The sequence below is a fragment of the Hakea prostrata genome, chromosome 3 (genome assembly GCF_041222555.1).
Source record: "Hakea prostrata isolate BN-2017 chromosome 3, UWA_Hpros_2, whole genome shotgun sequence".
NCBI lineage: Eukaryota > Viridiplantae > Streptophyta > Magnoliopsida > Proteales > Proteaceae > Hakea > Hakea prostrata.
In genome coordinates, this window is record NC_142602.1 from 40358914 (window position 1) to 40378375 (window position 19462).

At 38.3% G+C, this 19462-nt stretch overlaps 1 protein-coding gene across 2 annotated transcripts; it reads right to left on the reverse strand.

Moving 5' to 3' along the window:
- Nucleotides 1-18066: 18066 nt before the first annotated feature.
- Nucleotides 18067-19250, reverse strand: LOC149022221 (Serine/Threonine-kinase). 2 transcript variants are annotated; one of them, XM_089147258.1, is made up of 2 exons: nucleotides 19108-19250; nucleotides 18067-18904 (listed from the first exon to the last, which is right to left on the reverse strand). In XM_089147258.1, the coding sequence occupies exons 1-2, from the start codon at nucleotides 19182-19184 to the stop codon at nucleotides 18418-18420; spliced, it is 564 nt and encodes a 187-aa protein (XP_089003384.1). In that variant the 5' UTR covers nucleotides 19185-19250; the 3' UTR covers nucleotides 18067-18417. The 2 variants fall into 2 exon arrangements, with proteins under 2 accessions (XP_089003384.1, XP_089003385.1); XM_089147259.1 differs by lacking the exon at nucleotides 19108-19250 and adding an exon at nucleotides 18984-19098.
- Nucleotides 19251-19462: the final 212 nt, after the last annotated feature.

Below are 19462 nucleotides of genomic sequence, written 5' to 3' on the forward strand. Positions count from 1 at the left end.
GGTAACCTTCATTTGGGGAGTTCTCATGTAGGCCCCAACGATGAATTTGAGGTTAGTGGTTCGGCCAACATTTTTGAATTTCAAAAATCCTTAGATGCAACTAAGAATTCTAAATCAGTTGGTGAATTTCCTTTGGGGAATTCACTAGTGGGAGCTGTAGATAAGAATGAAGTGTGGTTCGACTAAATCATTTGAATTTCAAAAAGTCGTTGCTGCGGGCGGGTAAGAGTTCTTATCAAATTGGAAACCTTTCTTTGGGGTGTTCATTGGTGGGACCCAAAGCTGAGAAGGTAATTAGAAATTCGGCCAATGAAGGAAAATGCTTAAAAGGGAGCTCAATGGGGGCTGATGTGGCAACTAAGGAGGATGATTTGGAATCTAGTGGGACCGATCAAAGTTTGGCCAAGCTAGAAAGTGATGGAATGCTGCAATTGGAAGTAGTTGTTCATCGTCGAAAGCCTGGTCGTCCTAAGAAGGCTCATGAGTGAAGAAAGTGTTAACAAGTAAAAAGGGTTCTATGGCAGAGGAATTCAAGAAAGTAGATGCAGCTTTAGAGAAAGTATCTACAGTAACTAAGAGCCTCTCATTTGGAGAGGACAGTGTTGCTATATAACTTACTATATGAAGCTTTTCTTGCATTGGTAATGCGTCTGAGAGGAGGGCTCTTAAACTTTTGTTAATGACTCATCAACTAGACATTTTGTTTGTCACTGAACCAAAAGTGGATGTCAGTGAGTGCCCAATTCTAATGGGTTAATTGTTATCAAATGTGAGTAGGAACCAGTGAGGAAAGGTGTATTGGGGGCAACTGTTGTTGCGGGTGAGCGAGGTTGGTTCCTCTTAAGGTTCTTAATTGCTGTATTTTTTTTCTTCTTCTTTTTCTTCTTCGCTTTATAAAATGACCCTTTTATCGGAAAAAAATGATGCAATGCTAGTTATAATCAATATCCTTATTTGTATTTTGAAAGTGAAATTTAATGCTTAGCAATCAATTTAAGAGGAGTGGTGGGTGTGTTTTTGGGAGAAAATTAGAAACCGCCAACTAATAGTCAAGTCTTCAAACATAAATGCTTCAATATATATGACAAAAAGAATACCCATAATTTAAAAAATAAAATAAAATAAAAAATAAAAAATAAAAAAGAAGAAAAAGAACGAAGTTGAAGCGCTTGAGTATGTCTACCAAAAAAGCAGTTCTTAAAGTAAGAAAGTATATCCATTTCCATAGTTCAAAACACTAATCAAGCCTAGCAACTATAAATAGAATTACACAACACACAATAAATTGTATTATTTGTAATAATTTAACTGAGTCAATATCCTAAACTAAAATTTTCAAGTGTTGCCCTCCCTTCTTTTGAGACTTCAACACTTCTTTCATTACTTGTTCTTCTTACTTTGTCTGCATACCATTGGATGTGTCTCTATGGGTGGGGGTACTTCTTTTATTGGCTCACACCAACGGAAGAAAGAGTATCCATTAGGAAAGTCTTCACACCCTTGATAAAACCTATCAAGATTTTTGTATGATTTAGAATCGATCCTGACTGCTGTCAGTTTCCCACAATTGCATCTCGTATTCTTAAACCTTAGGGAAGAATTTCCCACCTCATTTACATAAGATGTTGACATCTTGAAAGAGAGGGTAGGGAAAAAGAGATCCTGAATTAATTTATTAGATATGCAATTCTATATGTATTTATATAGATCAATTTCCTGACCATAAGTGTATGATGTACATAATAGCACAATTTCAATAAATAAAAGGGTAATTTTCATTTGGACCCCCTGAGGTTTGGTTCATGTCATTTTTAGTCCAAATAAATGGACACTTTGCCCCTGAGGTATTCAATAAGATCAATTAAGAACAATTTGTGATTTTTATGACCAAAATACCCTCATATCTATTCTACCGTAAGATTTGCATATTTTCTGCACAATTAAATCCAACGGTGAAAATCAAAAGAGTGGGGTGTTTACTGGATTTACCTCCAGTTGGCCATTAGATTTTAGACACATGGATCATTTTAATCAGATGAACATAAATCCATTTGAAAAAATACACTAAATCCCCAATTCTCTCATCTCCTTCATCATCTCCATCTACAGTCTGGCATCGCCCCATCTCTGCCTTTCTTTTCCTCTTCAACTCCGGCAACAGTTGAATCAAGGTCTTCTTGTTTCATGCCGTTCATTTTGAGACCATTGATCCCAAAACCTTATCTTTTTCTATCTGAAAGCAGACAAGCAAGTCCACAATAGTCAGATCCCATCTACAACCTGCTCCTGTGACTCTGAGAGAGCTTGGGCGATCCCAAAAAGAAAAAAAGGGTGGGATTTGCTTTCCCTCGTTAACAGGTTATATTGCCCACGTCCCCTTCACGAGAAGGGCCGGTTTCAACCCTCTTTGTTTTCACACCCATCATCTGTTTGTCTTTTTGCCTCGTCGGAATGTGTGTTTGGGTTCTCTCTCCTTCCCCTTGGCTCACCATGGAGGGGATCCCCACTTTCAATGCCATCGATTGAGCTACTACAGCCAATGCCTTAACAAGAAGGACTTTTAGTCGATGATTATCATCTTTTCACTTTGATTAATGACAATCTCATCATCAGAACTTTCTTCAAAGCACTTTCAAACGTTAGAAAATGTTTGGAAATTGAGACGGGAAAAAAAAAAAAAACAGATAGAATAGAGGAGATCAACACGACGAACTAAGTCTGCAACATCTAAATTCGATTCGTAAATTAATCAGTTCTATTTAGTCAGAAAAGCACGAAAACAATCTCTCATCTTATTTCCTAATTTCCAATTAGACAACAAATGGTCTAATGTATCAAATTCCCATTTTCTTTCTGAACAAGTATTGGGGTTCTGGATCTAGGTTAGAACGGAATTAAAAAGAACACAACATGCCAAAGCAATTCAGAAACCTCATTAGCAGACCAGTCTAAGGACGACGAGTGGTTTCTAGCGCTAGCTTATCCGGGGAAAAGAACAAACAACGCTGGCCAATCTCTGCAACTCCAAAAATCTTTAGTTTCATAGCCAAAGCCCAAATTGTCAAAGCATGAATTTCCAGAAAACCCAGATCAATTGAACAATAAGAGAAAGATAAGAGGTTTTTGGGTTGAGAATCTAGGTCTTCTTATTGACAGGGCGAAGTGAAAAGCAAGGGAGTGTTACTGAAAGAGCAAAAAAGGATGAAGAGGAAAAAAGGTGTTCCAATCTCGCCGGAGTTGGAAGAGAAAAAAAGGTAGAGATGGTGGCATGCAGGACCGCAAATGCAGACGATGAAGGAGATGAGAGAGAATTGGCGACTTAGAAATGTGTATTTTTTTAGATGGATTTATGTTCATCCGATTGGAATGATCCACATGTCTAAAATCTAATGGTCAACTGGAGGTAATGGGAGGTTGTCAATACAAGATAAACACCCCCATGCTTTTGATTTCCACCGTTGGATTTAATTGTGAAGAAAATATGCAAATCTTATGGTAGAATAGATGTGAGGTATTTTGGTCATAAAAATCACAAATTGTCCTTAATTGATCTTATTGAATACCTCAGGGGAGGTAGATGCAAAGTGTCCATTTATTTGGACTAAAAATGACATGGACCAAACCTCAGGGGGTCCAGATGAAAATTATAATAGAAAGACCCATGTGGCAGACTAGTTCTACCATCAGAATTCAATGAATGGACATTAGAAGTAATGGACATTAGAAGTATGAAAGATTCGTTAACATCCAATAATTTATCAAACTGATCATCTTTTATTTTCCTTTTATTTCTTTTCTTTCTTCTATCGTTCCTTCTTTCTTTCTCTTCTTTTCTTTTCTGCCTTTACTTCTGTGTTTCAGATCTGCCGCATGGCAGAGAGGGAAGGGATATAGAATTGAGAGAGAGAGAGAGAGAGAGAGTAAACCCTCCAATTAACTCCATGCTAAGCTCCAATAAACCATCCAAAATTGATAGTAAATCCTTTATGTCTCAACCAAATCACTGGATATTTTGAAAAATTACCAACTCCACAAATTCTAAACAAGGATACACTAAGGCTGCATTTGTTTACTGGAATAAAGGTGGGGTGGGAAAAAATGGGTGGAAAAATTCTTGAAAAAAACAAAATTTTTCTATTTTTCCTACTTTTTCTAAAAGTATATATTGTTTGTTGCTTGGGGTGAAAAAGTGAGAGACAAGCTTCCTTGAATCAAGGAAACTTGTCTAGTGAGGTGGCAGTTCAACTTTGTCACCCCAAGGTTTTTTAAAATCTCACAAATTTAGTGGAATTTTGTGGAAAAGTTTGAAAAATTAAAATGTGGGACCCAGCACTATCTTTTTTTCACCAAACCCTTTCATTTTCTTTCCTTCTCCCTCACCCCACTATACATGGGGCCTATATGTTTTTTTTCCCCACCCCCACCTTTGCAAACATACGCAGCCTAAAAGGAGCCCCAACCAAATGCAATTCTAACAAGCTCAAACAAAATCCACATGTGAGACAAGCATGCCCCAACAATATATGCATCAGGGGCGGAACCACAGTGGGCCCCCTCCCCCCGGATTTAAAAAAAATATTATATAGTTCCTTAATTTTTTTCATTTTTTATTTTAATTCCGTTAATTTTTCCAAATTTTTTTTCTCTTCCCACATGAAATATCACTATTTGCCCCCCTCAATATTGAGAACAATTTTTAAAGGTAAAAATACTGGCTATAAATGTCATCCCTAATAAAAAAAACTAACTTCTCATTCCCAATTTATTCGCTCCTCTCTTCTGTCTCATCTTTTCTTCCTATTTATTCTCTTCTCTTTCTATAAGCGTGAGTTAAAGAAAGTTTTTGAAAGAAAAAAAAAATCTTATTAGGTATTCAAAATGTCATTCTTAATTAGAAACTAACTCCTTAATCCCTGTTTATTCTCTCCTATCTCCTCTCTCCTCTTTTCTTTCTATTTATTCTCTTCCCTTTCTATAAGCGTGGGTTAAGGAAAATTTGGAAAAAATCTTCTCCACAATTAGGTACTCTTTCTCTTTCTCAATTTATTAATCGTTTTTCTTTTTATCATTTTTTTTTTTTGTAGTTCTTTTTATTTGATTTTATATAGTCTCTTTCTTTATTTCTTCTGCAATTTTTGTTAATTGGACGGCTACTAAGGAGAATCGTGTATAATTCCAATGGTCGAGAATAAGAGGTAAACCCTATATAAACTTAAGCACAACACAAAGTAAAGGTATCTGAATCATTTCCCTCCATTATCGTTTTTCAATTAGGCTCTGCAACTTGCCAGAGCCCTGTGGTGGTTCACTGATTGATTTAACCTTCAGAGGTGGCTTCTAGACCGCTGAGTCGGCCTACATCTAACGATTGTTTTGCAGAACCCAAGGGTGGAACAATCTTTGGACACATCACTATTGTTTGCTAGTTGGCACCCCATCTAAAGAAAGTACTCAAACAAAAGACTCGACCTTAGAAAGAGATTCCTTCCCACAACAACTAAACTCTGTTCCATACCCATGTGCTCTACCTGTTGGAAATACATTACCACTTGGGCAATCGTATAAAGCAAATGAAACATAATCATAAGAATGAAAACTTATCTTATTTTGAACATGAATGAGCTCCTTGTTGAGAGCATCGTTGCATACATCCATCTAATGATGCACGAAAAGTTGTGGAATTGAAACGTGCCAATAGTGGTCGGCACTTTCTTTAAGGTATTTAAACGCCCTGAATAGTTGACACGGGTTAAGAATTCGTTTTCACCCCCAAGATCAGTCAACCGCTCCATCGCAAATAGTGCACCCCGTAATTGATGGACTAAGGGATCCGTAAAGCTACATTCCCCACCAATTTGTTTTCTATGACACAATTTATAGAAAACCAATGCTTTTCAAAATGTTTGTACGAGAATAACAAACCCCTCCCCACCTTTATATAGGAGAGTAAGAGACACCAACGAATGTTGTCTCCAAAGATTATATCTCTTCCCTTAAGGTATGTTTGTTAGCAAAGACACCTATTGGCCATTTAGATGTCTTTTAGGAAAAGACCCAACATTTAGAAAACAATTGTTTGAATTTTCAAATAAATTACAAAAATTATAACACTACCAAAATAGAGCATTTTGCAATTTGGGCGTGTTTTCATATTTACCACCTAATTTTTTCTGCTCCATCAGATACCCAAAGATTTATTTCGATCTATATTTATACTATCAAACTGGTAACATAAGTTAATCAGGCCATTTGTTCCCTCATGCCTCTTGTCAGTGATCAATTATCAACTGTGATCCCCAATCCATGAAGATAAAATACCAAAGAATTTGTACTTCCATTCCAAAACATCCTCCTGATACCATGATAAAGAACTCCCAAATGAATCTTCACACAATCTTTCTGTAACTTCTCCAAAAATCCAACTCCTCTCCATCTATTCTTTACTAGGATTTAGATCCAGCATTGACAATCCACCATGATGAGACTCTTTCAAAAGAAAAGAAAACACAATACCACTCAATAATTTAGAGGTTTTCCTGGGTCGGGACATTTGCGATAAGAGTGTTGAAGGATAAAAATTGCAGAAACGAAGTTACCATATGCTCGCTCTTCAATTTTCTTGCTATAATAGAAGTTCTCCTCAATTTAGAGATCACGGCATTAACCGTAGAATATTAAAAAGAAAGAAGGGAAAAATACATTGAGAACAAAACTAGATGTCACACTAACAGGATGCCATCTAATCGATTAAAGAGAACAGTCGTAGTCATGCGAGGCAATTGGAGGCCATTAATTATTGTTGAGGTAAGATTCTACTGAATAGAAGATAGAAACATTCGCTTTATAGAAGTTTAGGGATTACAAAACAAAGGCTAATCGAGATGAGTATGCTAGAAACCGATTGTATTCCCTTCATAAGCAGCATAATAAAAATGAAAATTTCAGAAAAAAATAAAACTAGAAGATAAATTGCAGTCAGTCCAGCAACATACCTCTAAGCTTGACAAAAAATGTGAAGTAGGAAGAAGCACCTTCGTTCTAATTGAGACGACACTCTATAAAGCAAAGTCGTTCGAGAGTTGTAGATGTACTACGATTTGCAAGAAATCATTCTAGGAAGAAGGCACACAAGTTCTGAGTTTACAGAAGGCACACAGGAGAAAGGGACGAATGCTTCGAGGAATGGTGATGTCGGAAACCCTTGGGAAGAGTTTATTGGATAAGGTACTCCCTCAATTTCATTTCTTGATGCTCTTAGTAGGAAGAACCAGAAGAAGACTTTGGATTTGAATGCTTTGAGTCTACCATTGTGGTCTTCTATTGGGAGCTTTGATTTGGAAATTGTCCCTGAGAATTCTGATTTTATTCTTTCTGCCATGACGGCAAGATCTGGCCTTAGAGATAAGATTGTTGCTCTGCAGAGTTCTGATCAAGAACTTCTGATCAAAGTTGAGAAGATTTCTTCGAATCCTGAGTCGGATCCCGACTTTGGTATATCCATGAATGGTGCTTTATTGTTTAGAGGAAGACTGTGCGTGCCTGCAAACGAAGAAATTAAAAAGGAAATATTGAAGGAAGCACACCAGTCAGTCTTTACTATACACCCGGGAAGCACCAAGATGTACAAGGACTTGAAGGAACATTTTTGGTGGATTGGTTTGAAGGCTGATGTCGATAATTTTGTTGCCAAGTGTGAGACTTACCAACGTGTGAAAGCCGTTCGACAACCCCCATCTGGATTACTTCAACCTCTTCCTATTCCTAGTTGGAAGTGAGAGGATATCTCTATGGACTTTGTGACTAGCTTGCCTCGGACAAGTAAAGGCAATGACACCGTGTGGAGTAAAGGCAATGACACCGTGTGGGTGATTGTTGATAGGTTGACCAAATCAGCCCACTTCATTCCTATGAAAATCACTCATACTCTGGATAAATTAGCAAGGCTTTACGTGGATAATGTGGTTCGCCTGCATGGCGTGCCATTGAGTATTGTTTCTGATCGTGATCCTAGGTTCACCTCAAGGTTTTGGAATAGTTTGCAGAAGGCCTTGGGAACCCAATTGAACTTGAGTACAGCTCATCATCCACAGGTCGATGGACAATCCGAGCGGACAATTCGGACATTGGAAGACATGCTCGGATCTTGTGTGGTGGATATGGGTGGTAATTGGGATGAACACCTAGCTTTGGTTGAGTTTGCCTATAACAACAGTTATCAAGCAACAATAGGCATGGCTCCATTCAAGGCTTTGTATGGAAGTACTTGCAGGACACCTTTGTACTGGACTGAGACAGGTGAAAGAAAAGTCTTAGGTCCTGAGATGATTGAAGCTACGAGTGCTATGGTAGATATGATAAGAGAAAGGATTAAGTCTGCTCAGTCAAGACAGAAATCTTATGTTGATAAAAGGAGGACCGATTTGGAATTTCAAGTTGGAGAGAAAGTTTTCTTGAAGGTTTCACCAATGAAGGGTGTGATGAGATTCAATGTTAAGGGAAAGCTTAGCCCTCGTCTCATTGGACCTTTCGAGATTTTGGAAAAGGTTGGACCTATTGCGTATCGATTAGCATTACCTCCGCCTCTTGCTGGTGTTCACAATGTGTTTCATATTTCGATGCTCCGGAAATACATAGAGAATCCGAAACACATTTTGCAGCAAGCACCTGAAGGACTTAGTGCTGATTTGACCTACGATGAAGAGCCGGCCGAAATCTTGGATAAGAAGGACAAGCAACAGGAATCGCACCATCCCTTTGGTGAAGATTCGGTGGAAGAACCATACCCCGGAAGAAGCTTCTTGGGAGAAGGAAGAAGATATGAAGGAGAAGTTTCCTCACCTCTTTGGAAGCACAGGTACGCTTTCAATTTCGAGGACGAAATTTCTTCAAGGGGGGAGAATGTGAAACCCAGCCCTAACCTTGACCCGGAAACTTTGTTATTTGTAGGTCCAGTGACCCGAAGTAAAGTAAGAAGTCAGCTTTGGGCCATCCCAGTGGAGGACTTGGTGTCTGGCTTTGAATCCATGAGAGTTGATGATGAGGTTCTATTTATGGAAACTGAATCTTGATGAAGATCGGATTAGTTGATGGACTTGGAGTGCTCTCTATCATGGTTTGAAGGCATTTCTACCTATTAGGTAAGTCACTTGATATGTGTGCAAAACCCCTTTAGGATTGGATTTGATCTGGGCCTTCAATTCCCTGTTTAGGAGTTGCTGAACTGATTGGTCGACTGGACCAGTCGACCAATCCACTCGACCAATGGGTTCTGTCTTTGGTAATTAGGTCTTGCTTGCTCTATTTAAGTCCAATCTCGAGTCTACTTCGTATTTTCTGCCTCCAAACTCTTTGGAACGAACCAAAGACCTCTGCAAGTCATCTCCCTTGCATCCTTGGTGTTTATCTTGACGGATCTTCGTCAAAACTCTTCCTCTTGCATCAAAGGTATGTCTACACTCTCTTCTTCTCCTCCATCTCTGTTTTTCTTTCCTTTTTGAGTTGAAACATCTCTGGACTTGTCTCTCATGATCTTCCTAAGGATTAATGGCTAATGCAATGATCTTAACCATGATCATTGCAAGCTTTTGAAGGAATCATAATCAAATCATGATCTTGTCTTTGTTCATCTTTTGATTTAAATTCTGATCTTCTTAGATCTACTATATTGATCATATTAGTAGTCAATTGCTGTGTTTTCTTTACATGATCCATGATCTATCAATCTCTAGTTGTTTCTCTTCTACCATACCATGCTTTCTTCATGAATCATGACAGTTACATCTATGGTAGGTTTTGTTTCCTTATTTAGATTTATGCTCTTAGGTCTATTTTCTTGAAGATCTAAGTATGCCTTCCATGATATCTTTATCCGAATCAATGATTCATTCTCCTATTGTTCTTGTCTTTGATTTCTATCTTGAATTCTTCAAGAACCATGATTGATCTAATTATGGTAACTTTTTGTTTCCTAATTTGTTACTTGAAGACTTGATTCGATTAGTGTTTTGAGGTCCTCTATATGTTAGGATACTACTAATGTAGTTTACCCCTTGTTTAGTACCCTTTTGAACCACCAAATTCGGATCTTATTTCTTAAAACTCTGATTTTGTAGGCCATCGTCTTCATTGGTCGATCGATTGGTCGATCAGGGCGAAGAGACCAATCCAATCGACCAATGAGTACAAAGAAACTCCAGATTTGGTCTGTTTTGGATGTTTTGATATCTTTTCTGTTAGGGATCTTTCCTAATATGTTGTATACACTTGTTTAGGACCTTCTTCTCAAGTTTGTCAAGATCTTACTTGATTTCTTAGGATTCCTTTGCAAGTTATAAAAGGTAAGGATGGTTACTTCTTTAACAACATAAATTGCAAATCTTAGTTTCTATATTTGAATCTTGTTAATTTATTTCTTTAATTAGATTCTTATAATGTTATACTACTGTGGTACTATCTTGATATCAGTAGCATTACTTATTTATATTGAATTGACTCATGTATGATTTACTTACCAGTTATATACAAGTTGATTGTCATTATTGATTTCTTTCCATATATGAAGTTACCATATATGTGATGTTATGAATTGATGCTTATGTATGCTTAAGTATGGTTTGGAAAGGAGAGGTGTCCTTTTGACACTTCTGTCCTTAGACTACTACGGGAATATTATGGGATGTTTCCGGAGATGCCCTCTGGACACCTTCCTAAACTGTTGGATGACATATTTAGGACTGTCTAGTAGTGTTTGGCTAGGATGTCCCGTTATGTCAGACCCTAATCGGAGGGGTATTGAGACCGAACGACCCGTGGTAGCAATGGGGATTTGTGGGCGCTCAAGACCGGTAACCAACCCGTGAGAGGACAGGAATCACATTGTGGGGGCCATTTATTGGTAGGGTTGCATATGGATAGACTTGGGCTCACAGGCGCTCAAGACCGGTAACCAACCCGTGAGGGGACGTGAGAGCTTCCCGTTTACCATATGTGGATAACCAATAGGGTTGATGAGTCCGTAGTCAGGGACTATGAGGACTCTAGTGTGAAGGATACCGGAAAGGATCGTCAGGGACGAGGAATGGACGTATCCGGATCTGACTTGATGTAACTAAGTAGAAGACTTGCATTTGGCTAGGCTTAACCCTGACATGCGCTGGTACTTAGACCAATGGTGATGTGAGAGAGTGGTGACCTATACCCCCAGCATTGGAATGTCCCGAGGGATGCCGGACCCATTACCAACTGATGATGAGTGATTGAGACTTTCCTAAAGAAGTACGGTGCTATGACTTAAAGCATGTCTGCCAATAGAGACCAGCATATATAGAGTTAGATTCATACATTCATTGTTTGTCTCATACCATATTGCATTTATGTTTGTTTTGTAATCCTGCCATTTATGTTATTATGGATTTAATCGCTTTACCGAGTTTCTTTGAAACTCATTCCTTTTTGTACAATGTTTGTTAGACTATTCTACGGTGTTCCGAATATCATGACTGCTCGTATGAAGAAGCGCAAGGAGAAGAGGCATATCTCCAGGAAGGTGATTGCGGTTACGACAATTACACTGAAGATCCCGCGAGTGGTTATGCTCCGTACGATGCTTAGTCCGACCATAGAGTGGAAGCGCCCTTGTGCCATTTATGAGATTCATACTTATAGGGATATTGTCTATAAGATTGAGAACAATTTAGTTACCTTTTGTACCTGCTATTGGGATTAGATTCTATCATGTTTCTTCTCTTTTAGAACTACTTTTCCGCTGGTTATAGAGTGGGATTTCGCCTCACTTTACTTATCTGATTTAGACACTCTGATTATATTTAGTACTCTGATTTATATATGATTCATTCTTTCCTTATTTGGATCTATGGTTTATCTTTCGCACACCGATTATTATTGTTCATGATTATGTTATTGTTTATGTGGGAGGTTGATTACTCGATACCTGATCTTCGGGCTGTGGATCACACTCTCGGGTATGCCAGATTGGGTACCGGCTGGGAGGATGTGACATTCATGCTCTCATCTTGGTCCACTTTCCCTCTTCTATTGCTTCACACGAGAAGGGCAAAGGTAAGAAAGTATACAGTTCTATGGAGTTACCTTGTAAAAGAAAGCTGTAACTGCATGAAATCTCCAACACTGTTATGCATGGTATCAATGAGATGGGTTGGAAAAAACTCAAAGCGGATGAATCTGATAATAGCCTGAAATGCACTAAGGCGATGATGGCCAGCAGTGAAGGGCCATCCGATGGGAAATGAATGGTTTAATGTTGAACAGGATTGGGCCGATCCTTTATACAAAAAGAAATCCATGCTTTAGTTAGAAAGCATAGGCCTTCTTTTGTTTTCCTTTCAAAAGTCAAGTCTGTGCAAGTTGATACTAATTTATTTTGTAAAAAGTTAGGGTTCTCAAAGTGCGTTTCTGTACCTCCTAAGGGTAAAGCAGGTGGACTAGTGTTTTGTTGGTGTGATAATATTGCAGTTGATGTGGTGTGGTTTTCTTCGTGGTGTGTTCATCTTCTTGTTGGCGACTCAACTAATTTATGGTATTTGACTTTTCTGTATTTAAGTTCACTTCCTCATACTTAGAAGTATCAGTGGCAAACCTTATCAAATTTGGAATCATTCATAGATAAACCTTGGGCAATTGGTGGGGATTAATAATTGGTATCTAGCTGTTGACGACTGTCAAGGGGTGTCAACTGTCAAGGGGGTAGGCCACTCTCTTCTTCTGCTTTACTTCCATTCAGTCTTTTGTTCATGAATTTGGATTTCTTCAAGTACCATCTACGGGTAGCAAGTTTACAAGGTCAAATAAGCAAAAGGACACTCATCATATTCAGGGACTTCTGGACCGGGTCGTTTGTAATATGGAGTGGTTCTCAAAATTTCTTGAGGCTAACATTTCGCATGTTATAGTTGCTCACTCAAACCATAAGGCCTTATTTATGCAATTGGTGCCCAAGATAGGTTTTCATCGTAGGCCATTGAAGTTCGAGCTCTTTTGGACTCATGAAGATACTTAAGTAGGTCTTCTTCATCAATCATAGGACATTCTAGTGAAGGTATCTCTGTCACACCCCACCCGCCGGTCTCGGTTACCCGCCCGACAACCCATGGGAGTGATGTGTCACAGGATCCACGGTTTTAGTCTATCAACAATAATAAATACAAATAAAGACAATCAAGAGCAAGAATAGTTCAATTAATGAATTAAAGGATTACAGGAGTCCAAATACTCGAATAAAATAATCAATGAAAGAATAATAAATCAAAAGAATGCGAGTTCAGCGGAAGCAATCAAAAATAATTAAATTATTTTCTTTCTAGTTTCTTTCTCTAAAGTTAAGTAATGTTTTTCATGAATTTCTAAAAAAAGAGTCCTCCAGTTCTTCTCCATTCGTTGAGCAAACTGCCTGGCAACCTGTCTCCTCCGCCCATCAATGGGTGCTATAAGTGCATTCCATGCACTCGCAGGAGCTCCTGCACAGGCTATCGTCTATGTCCCATTGCCGGTGCCACATCTTCTTCATACGGGAAGGTTCCTTCATAGGAAACCAATCCATCTTCCGACATATTTCCTCCATCTACGCAGGCTAATAAAACATATACAAATAAAGGAATGAATTCTGGAGAACTCAGTAAGAACAATAACAATTCCCATCCATATGTCCAACCAATCAGAAATGCATATATGATATGTATATGAGTGCAAAGTATGAATGCTACTAAGATCTAACTATGCAAGTCTCTAACAGTTGACATGCTTTAAGATATAACACCAGCCCTCCTCTGGGTAAGTCTAGTCACTCTTATCCGGCAAGGACTGGTTATCTCTGTAGGGATCCTGGGCAAATGGAAAGTCCACACCTGGCTCTCAAACCATGGCTGGGGTTAAGTCAATACTCTCTCACCACGACCACTGGCATAAGTACTGGCGCATGTCGGGGTTTTTAATCCAATGCAAGGTCATACTGGTAACATACTACATGAAGTCCAGATACATCCCCTATGGCACCAACCAACTCAATATCCTTCGCAACCTAAGAATGAGAACCCTCACGGACTAGCTAACGCTATTGGACTCCATTCCATAACCCTATGGTCATCCACATGTTGTTGGGGCGGAATGCTCTCATGACTCCTCACGACACCCGGTCCGTTCCTTGGACGTCCATGATCCCAACCCTAACAACCCTACCATTTATATGACTAACAGTGGACCATCATCACATCACTATCATCACGGGTCATCCGGCTTCAATTGTCCTACTGAAAGGGTAGTAGCATGTGGGGTACCTAGCCATGCAACTCTAGACTCTACCTAAGTATGTCATCCAGTAGTTATGACAGTGTTGGAGACATCAGCAGGCATGTGTCCCATACCACAGCCTTCTGATATCCCAAGCTAAGATATCCAAATAGAATACCTATTCCATCAAAACCACGTACTATCAACCAACATCATATCACATTCATAATCAACAAAGTGCATGTATAAACAATACAAACAACAGTCATATAATAAGATCAGCATGTGAAACATGGTTACAACAGCATATGAAATGAAAGATTAATAATAACAGACACTGGACTAGCATGTTCAAGTCAATTCATAAAGAAGGATTGTATGCCCTTACCTGCATATAAGTAATTCGTCCGTAAAATGTAATCCGTAAACAATTATAAAACTTTCTCTTCAAACAGAGGACACCTATATACAGGGTTAGAATAAGGTATAAGTCAAATGAATCAAATCGGATCAAAACCAGAAGTCAATTGGTCACTGGAAACCAGCCAGTAGCTTGAGCTGGTCGCTTAGGATGAGCGACCGCCACTAGTGATAGCCCAAAAACAGTGAGTTTCAAATCCGAAACTCAGACTTTTGATTATCCGTTTTCAATCCGAATTTCAAATGATCATAGTCCAAATCTCAAATCTAACACTCCTATAGCCAAAGGGTGATATGAACCCTAACAATCACCTTAAATGGATTAGCCAAAACTCTCCCCTTGACTGGATTTATCCTTTTCACGAAAGCAGGGTTTCATTTTCAGATGATTCTCATCAAGAACATTGGAAAGAGAGTTACGATTAAGTATAAAGGTAACCACTATGATGAGGGGATGGGTTAACACAAAAATAATGATCAACGGAGATAAAGGGTGAAGGGTGAATCCATTACCTCACACCAGATAGATATAGAGAAGGATTAATCTCCAGATAACTAACGGCACTTCAGATTTGAATCCAGCACATTCCCACAGCCGTCTAACCTCCAAACACAGCAACCACGAATAAAATATTCGTAAAATATGCAAGGGTTACTATATATAGAAGTCAAGGGGCAAATTAGGGCAAAATCCCGCAACCAGAACCAGGCAACGCTTGAGGCAGTCGCTTGGTTCAATTGACCGCCACTAGCAACTGCCCCCATGTATATTGCTATATAAGGGTGCTTTGCTAGGGGGGTTGATGTCCAAGTACAACCTAACCCTAAAGAAGACATGGGGGAGATCTTACCTTCATTCCAGACATCTCCAGACATCGCTTGCCTTCTAGAAGTCCAACTACCAAGAAAGGCAAGCTCTTCAGTCAGAGAATCCAAATCCATGGGTTCAAGGTATGGATCATGGACTTTTATCCAGACACTCCACAAATTTACCCGACTAGACCTTCGGGTTCTCGGACCTGCAATACGGATCCCGGGTTAGAAATACGGGGGTTGTTACCTCCCTCCCTCCTTAAAAGAAATTTTGTCCCCGAAATTACAACGTACCTAAAGGTCAAAAAAGGTGAGGATACTTGGACCGCATCTCATCTTCTTATTCCCAAGATGCTTCCTCAAAAGAATGATTCTTCCATCTGATCTTCACCAAAGGTATAGTCCGGTTTCTCAACCGCTTATCTTTCCGATCCAAAATCCACCAAGGTTAGGTGGTCATCCTGGTTACCACTCATATCTATGACGCACACTCTAAGCATATCTTCTAAAATTTGTATGGTCCTTTCCGATTGGCCATCGGTCTGAGGATGATGAGCAGTACTCAAATTCAACTGAGTACCTAGAGCTTTCTGTAAACTATTCCAGAAATGCAAGATAAACCTCGGATCTCTATCTGATACAATACTAACAAGAACACCATGCAGTCTCACCACATTATCAACATAAAGTCGGGCCAACTTATTCATAGTATAGGTGATCTTCATCGGAATGAAGTGTATCGATTTGGTTAATTGATCCGCTACCACCCACACTGAGTCATTCCATTTGCTAATTCGGGGTAGACCTATGACAAAGTCCATAGAAATGTCTTCCCACTTCCAACTAGGTACTGGAAGAGGTTGTAGAAGGTCAGATGAAGGCTGCCGGACAGCTTTCACACGTTGACAAGTTCCACACTTAACAATGAAGTCTTCCACATCATTCTTCATGCTAGACCACCAAAAATACCCTTTCATATCATGGTACATCTTCACACTTCCGGGATGGATAGTAAAAATGGAATGACGAGCATCAGTCAAGATTTCTTTTCTGAGGTCCTCGACAGCAAGAACAAAAACTCTTTCTCTAAAAACAAGAACACCATCAAAGCCTAGGGAGAAATCTTCCACGTCCTTAGTTTTCGAAGTGATCATGTCTATCTTCTTCTTCAATTCCTGATTGGTCGACTACCAGGCTACAATTCGGTTCGTTTATGTGACCTCTATCGAATAGTCAGAAAGACAAAGGATTGGATGTAGATATCTGCAAATGCTACCGATGCAATTCCGGGATCAAAAACAAACAAAACCATCCATATCAAGTATCCGATACATCAAACAATGGAATGGAAAGGAGAGACAAGTGGGGCTCCATTATAATTACAATTCCATCGGGACACACCCTTTATAATTGAGGATACTTAGTGTGCTTAACAGCTTTTTCTTTCCCCGACCAATAACCTTTTAATCCATTCATTCATTTTATTACTAAATAATCATGCCATTATGGTATGATTTTCTTGTTATGCCTATTGAGTCTCTACTACTTGCTTGAATTTGGGTCCCACCATTCCTTCTTATTCATTTCTACTAAAATAATTAGCCATCATCTCATTAACGTACTAAAAATGAATTTAAAGCCCTGAATTAGCGGAAGTTTCAAGGTCATACTTTACAGGCAATGACTATTCACTCGTGATTCAGAGAGAGATATTTTTCTGATGCCATCATTTTTGTGGCTCAAATTTCTATTGGAAATTGTATATTAAGGTTTTGAAAATTTTGAAAGAAAAAATAATTTTATTAATCAAATCAAATATCATCTGGACATGTTTTTAGGCATCCTCTTTTATATACCCAAAAAAAAAATCCACTGATCAATTTTTATAATTAGTTTGATGTTGTAAAAAGAAAGACTAAAAATAAGAATTTTCAATGTTATCTTTGTGTTAGATATGTCTTTAATCAATATATGTGAAATTCTTGGGCAAATTACACATATACCCACCAGGTTTGTAGACTATTATGTTTACACCCCCCTAGAACTTATTCTATCATATTTGCACCTTTTATGTTTTAAATTATATATTAACTTCACCATTCTCTAAGAATAATGGGGTTAGTGATGACTCAACCTCAAATGTTCTTTCTAAATTTCCATACTATGCTCTTTTACAATCAAAACTGTTTCGACTTTCAAGAGAGGAAAAAAAAAAGGATGAAGAGGAACAACAATTGAAAATGAAGTATTTTCCAAAAATTCTTTCATCCATCTATCTCATGGAGTCGACATCATGTCCTTCTCTAAGGACATTTAAGGCACTCAAGGAATCAACCATATAGAATCTATTGTGATGTGAATAGGGTTTAAAGTATCGGTATCAAGTATCGTATCAGTTAAGTGATTTTAAGAGACATTAATTTATATCGAGTATTAATGTATCGTATTGATCAATGAATTTTAATGCAACCCAATGGAGAAACGTATCAAAATGTATTATATCGGTTGTCTCCAATACGGATACATATTGGCTATTATTGTACCGTATCGTAGAATACTTTATACCTTGGCTATGAGTCCAATTATGGATTTCATGTAGTAAATTTACAGAGCGTTATAGATGTCCTTGTGCATACAGATTGGATTCCATGTATCTATTTACTTGATGGAACCCCATTAAGCGGATGACATAGACAGTCAAGCAAAGTAAAACAATATTACAAGTAATGAGAAAAGTAAAATCAAAAGAAACTGCTTTTCTAACAAAAAGAAGCACCAATAACAATTTCTGCAACTTTCATGGCATCTTGGAGAAGAGAGGAATCCAGAAAAGAAAGGAATAAAGGAAAGGAAAGAAGAGATTTCAGAACTTAAAACTCTTTCTTTTTTTTCTTTCTAAGGAAAAACTTGAAAAAATTTGAATCAAATTAAGTCGTCTCCAGCCATTACCATTCTACTAAGAGGACTCGGACCAAGTTTTCTTCTTCTCATGGAACTTCTCTTCCTAATTACTTCCATCTCATTTCTTCTCCGAGCTTTCATCATTGCTTTCTCTTCAACCACAAATCTTCTCATTAAAACATTATCAGTTACCGATTTTCCCCGGAAAATTCTCCGGCCTTCGACACTGATTCTTGCATTAGGTGGAACCTTCTCTTGAGGTGGAATTGCTAATGGCTTTGAACTTGGATAACTGTTGCTTCTTCTTGGTGGAAGATCAGCTCTGAAAATCTCAGTGTAAGAAGAGATGGGTGCACATAGACAAACCCTAGTGAATGAAGTTGCAATCTTGAGAGAGGTGCACTTCTTTAACTTTGAACTAGTTGAATTTGTGGAGATCTCTGTGGATTTTGCTGATATGGGTCTCCATAAATTTGCTGCCTCCATTGCTTTCTGATACCAGGGCTTCCTGTATCACAAGAATGAATTTTAATTAGCCAATCGACAAAGCTAATTTATTACAGAAAGAAATTCATTTAATAAATGACCTGATCAGTTGCTATCAATCAAGCAAGAGCTCTTAGTGATCAAGTTGGAATTACTTAACATGACCATGAACAGTGATGGTCAGAGAGAGAGAGAGAGAGAGAGAGAGAGAGAGAGTTTGAGTACCTAGTTTCTGAATTCTTTGGATCTTGCATGAACACAAGAAAGATATGAGAGAGCTGGAGAAGAGGAAGAGAATTCATCTGGAATTCCGGATAGATACTACTAAAGTGCTTGTTTGAATTGTCAAGGAAAGATGTAACGACAAGGTGATCCATTTCTTTTTCTCTTTTTCTCTTTTTCTTTCAGGCAGGATTCTTCTCTCTCTCTCTTAAAATATTTTCTCTAATAAATATTGAAAGTAATACTACCTTTTGTTGTGCAATTACCAAACTACCGTCATATAGTACAATTTTTGTCTAATAAATTAACCTGCCAATGGTCTGGTAATCATTTTTTCTGTATTTAAATCTTCTTGGTA

Coding starts and splice junctions, on each gene's coding strand:
- LOC149022221 (XM_089147258.1), bottom strand. CDS start 19,184: ATGAATTCTCTTCCTCTTCTCCAGCTCTCTCATATCTTTCTTGTGTTC. Junction 18,905..19,107: donor CCAAAGAATTCAGAAACTAG/GTACTCAAACTC, acceptor CTTGTGATACAG/GAAGCCCTGGTATCAGAAAG.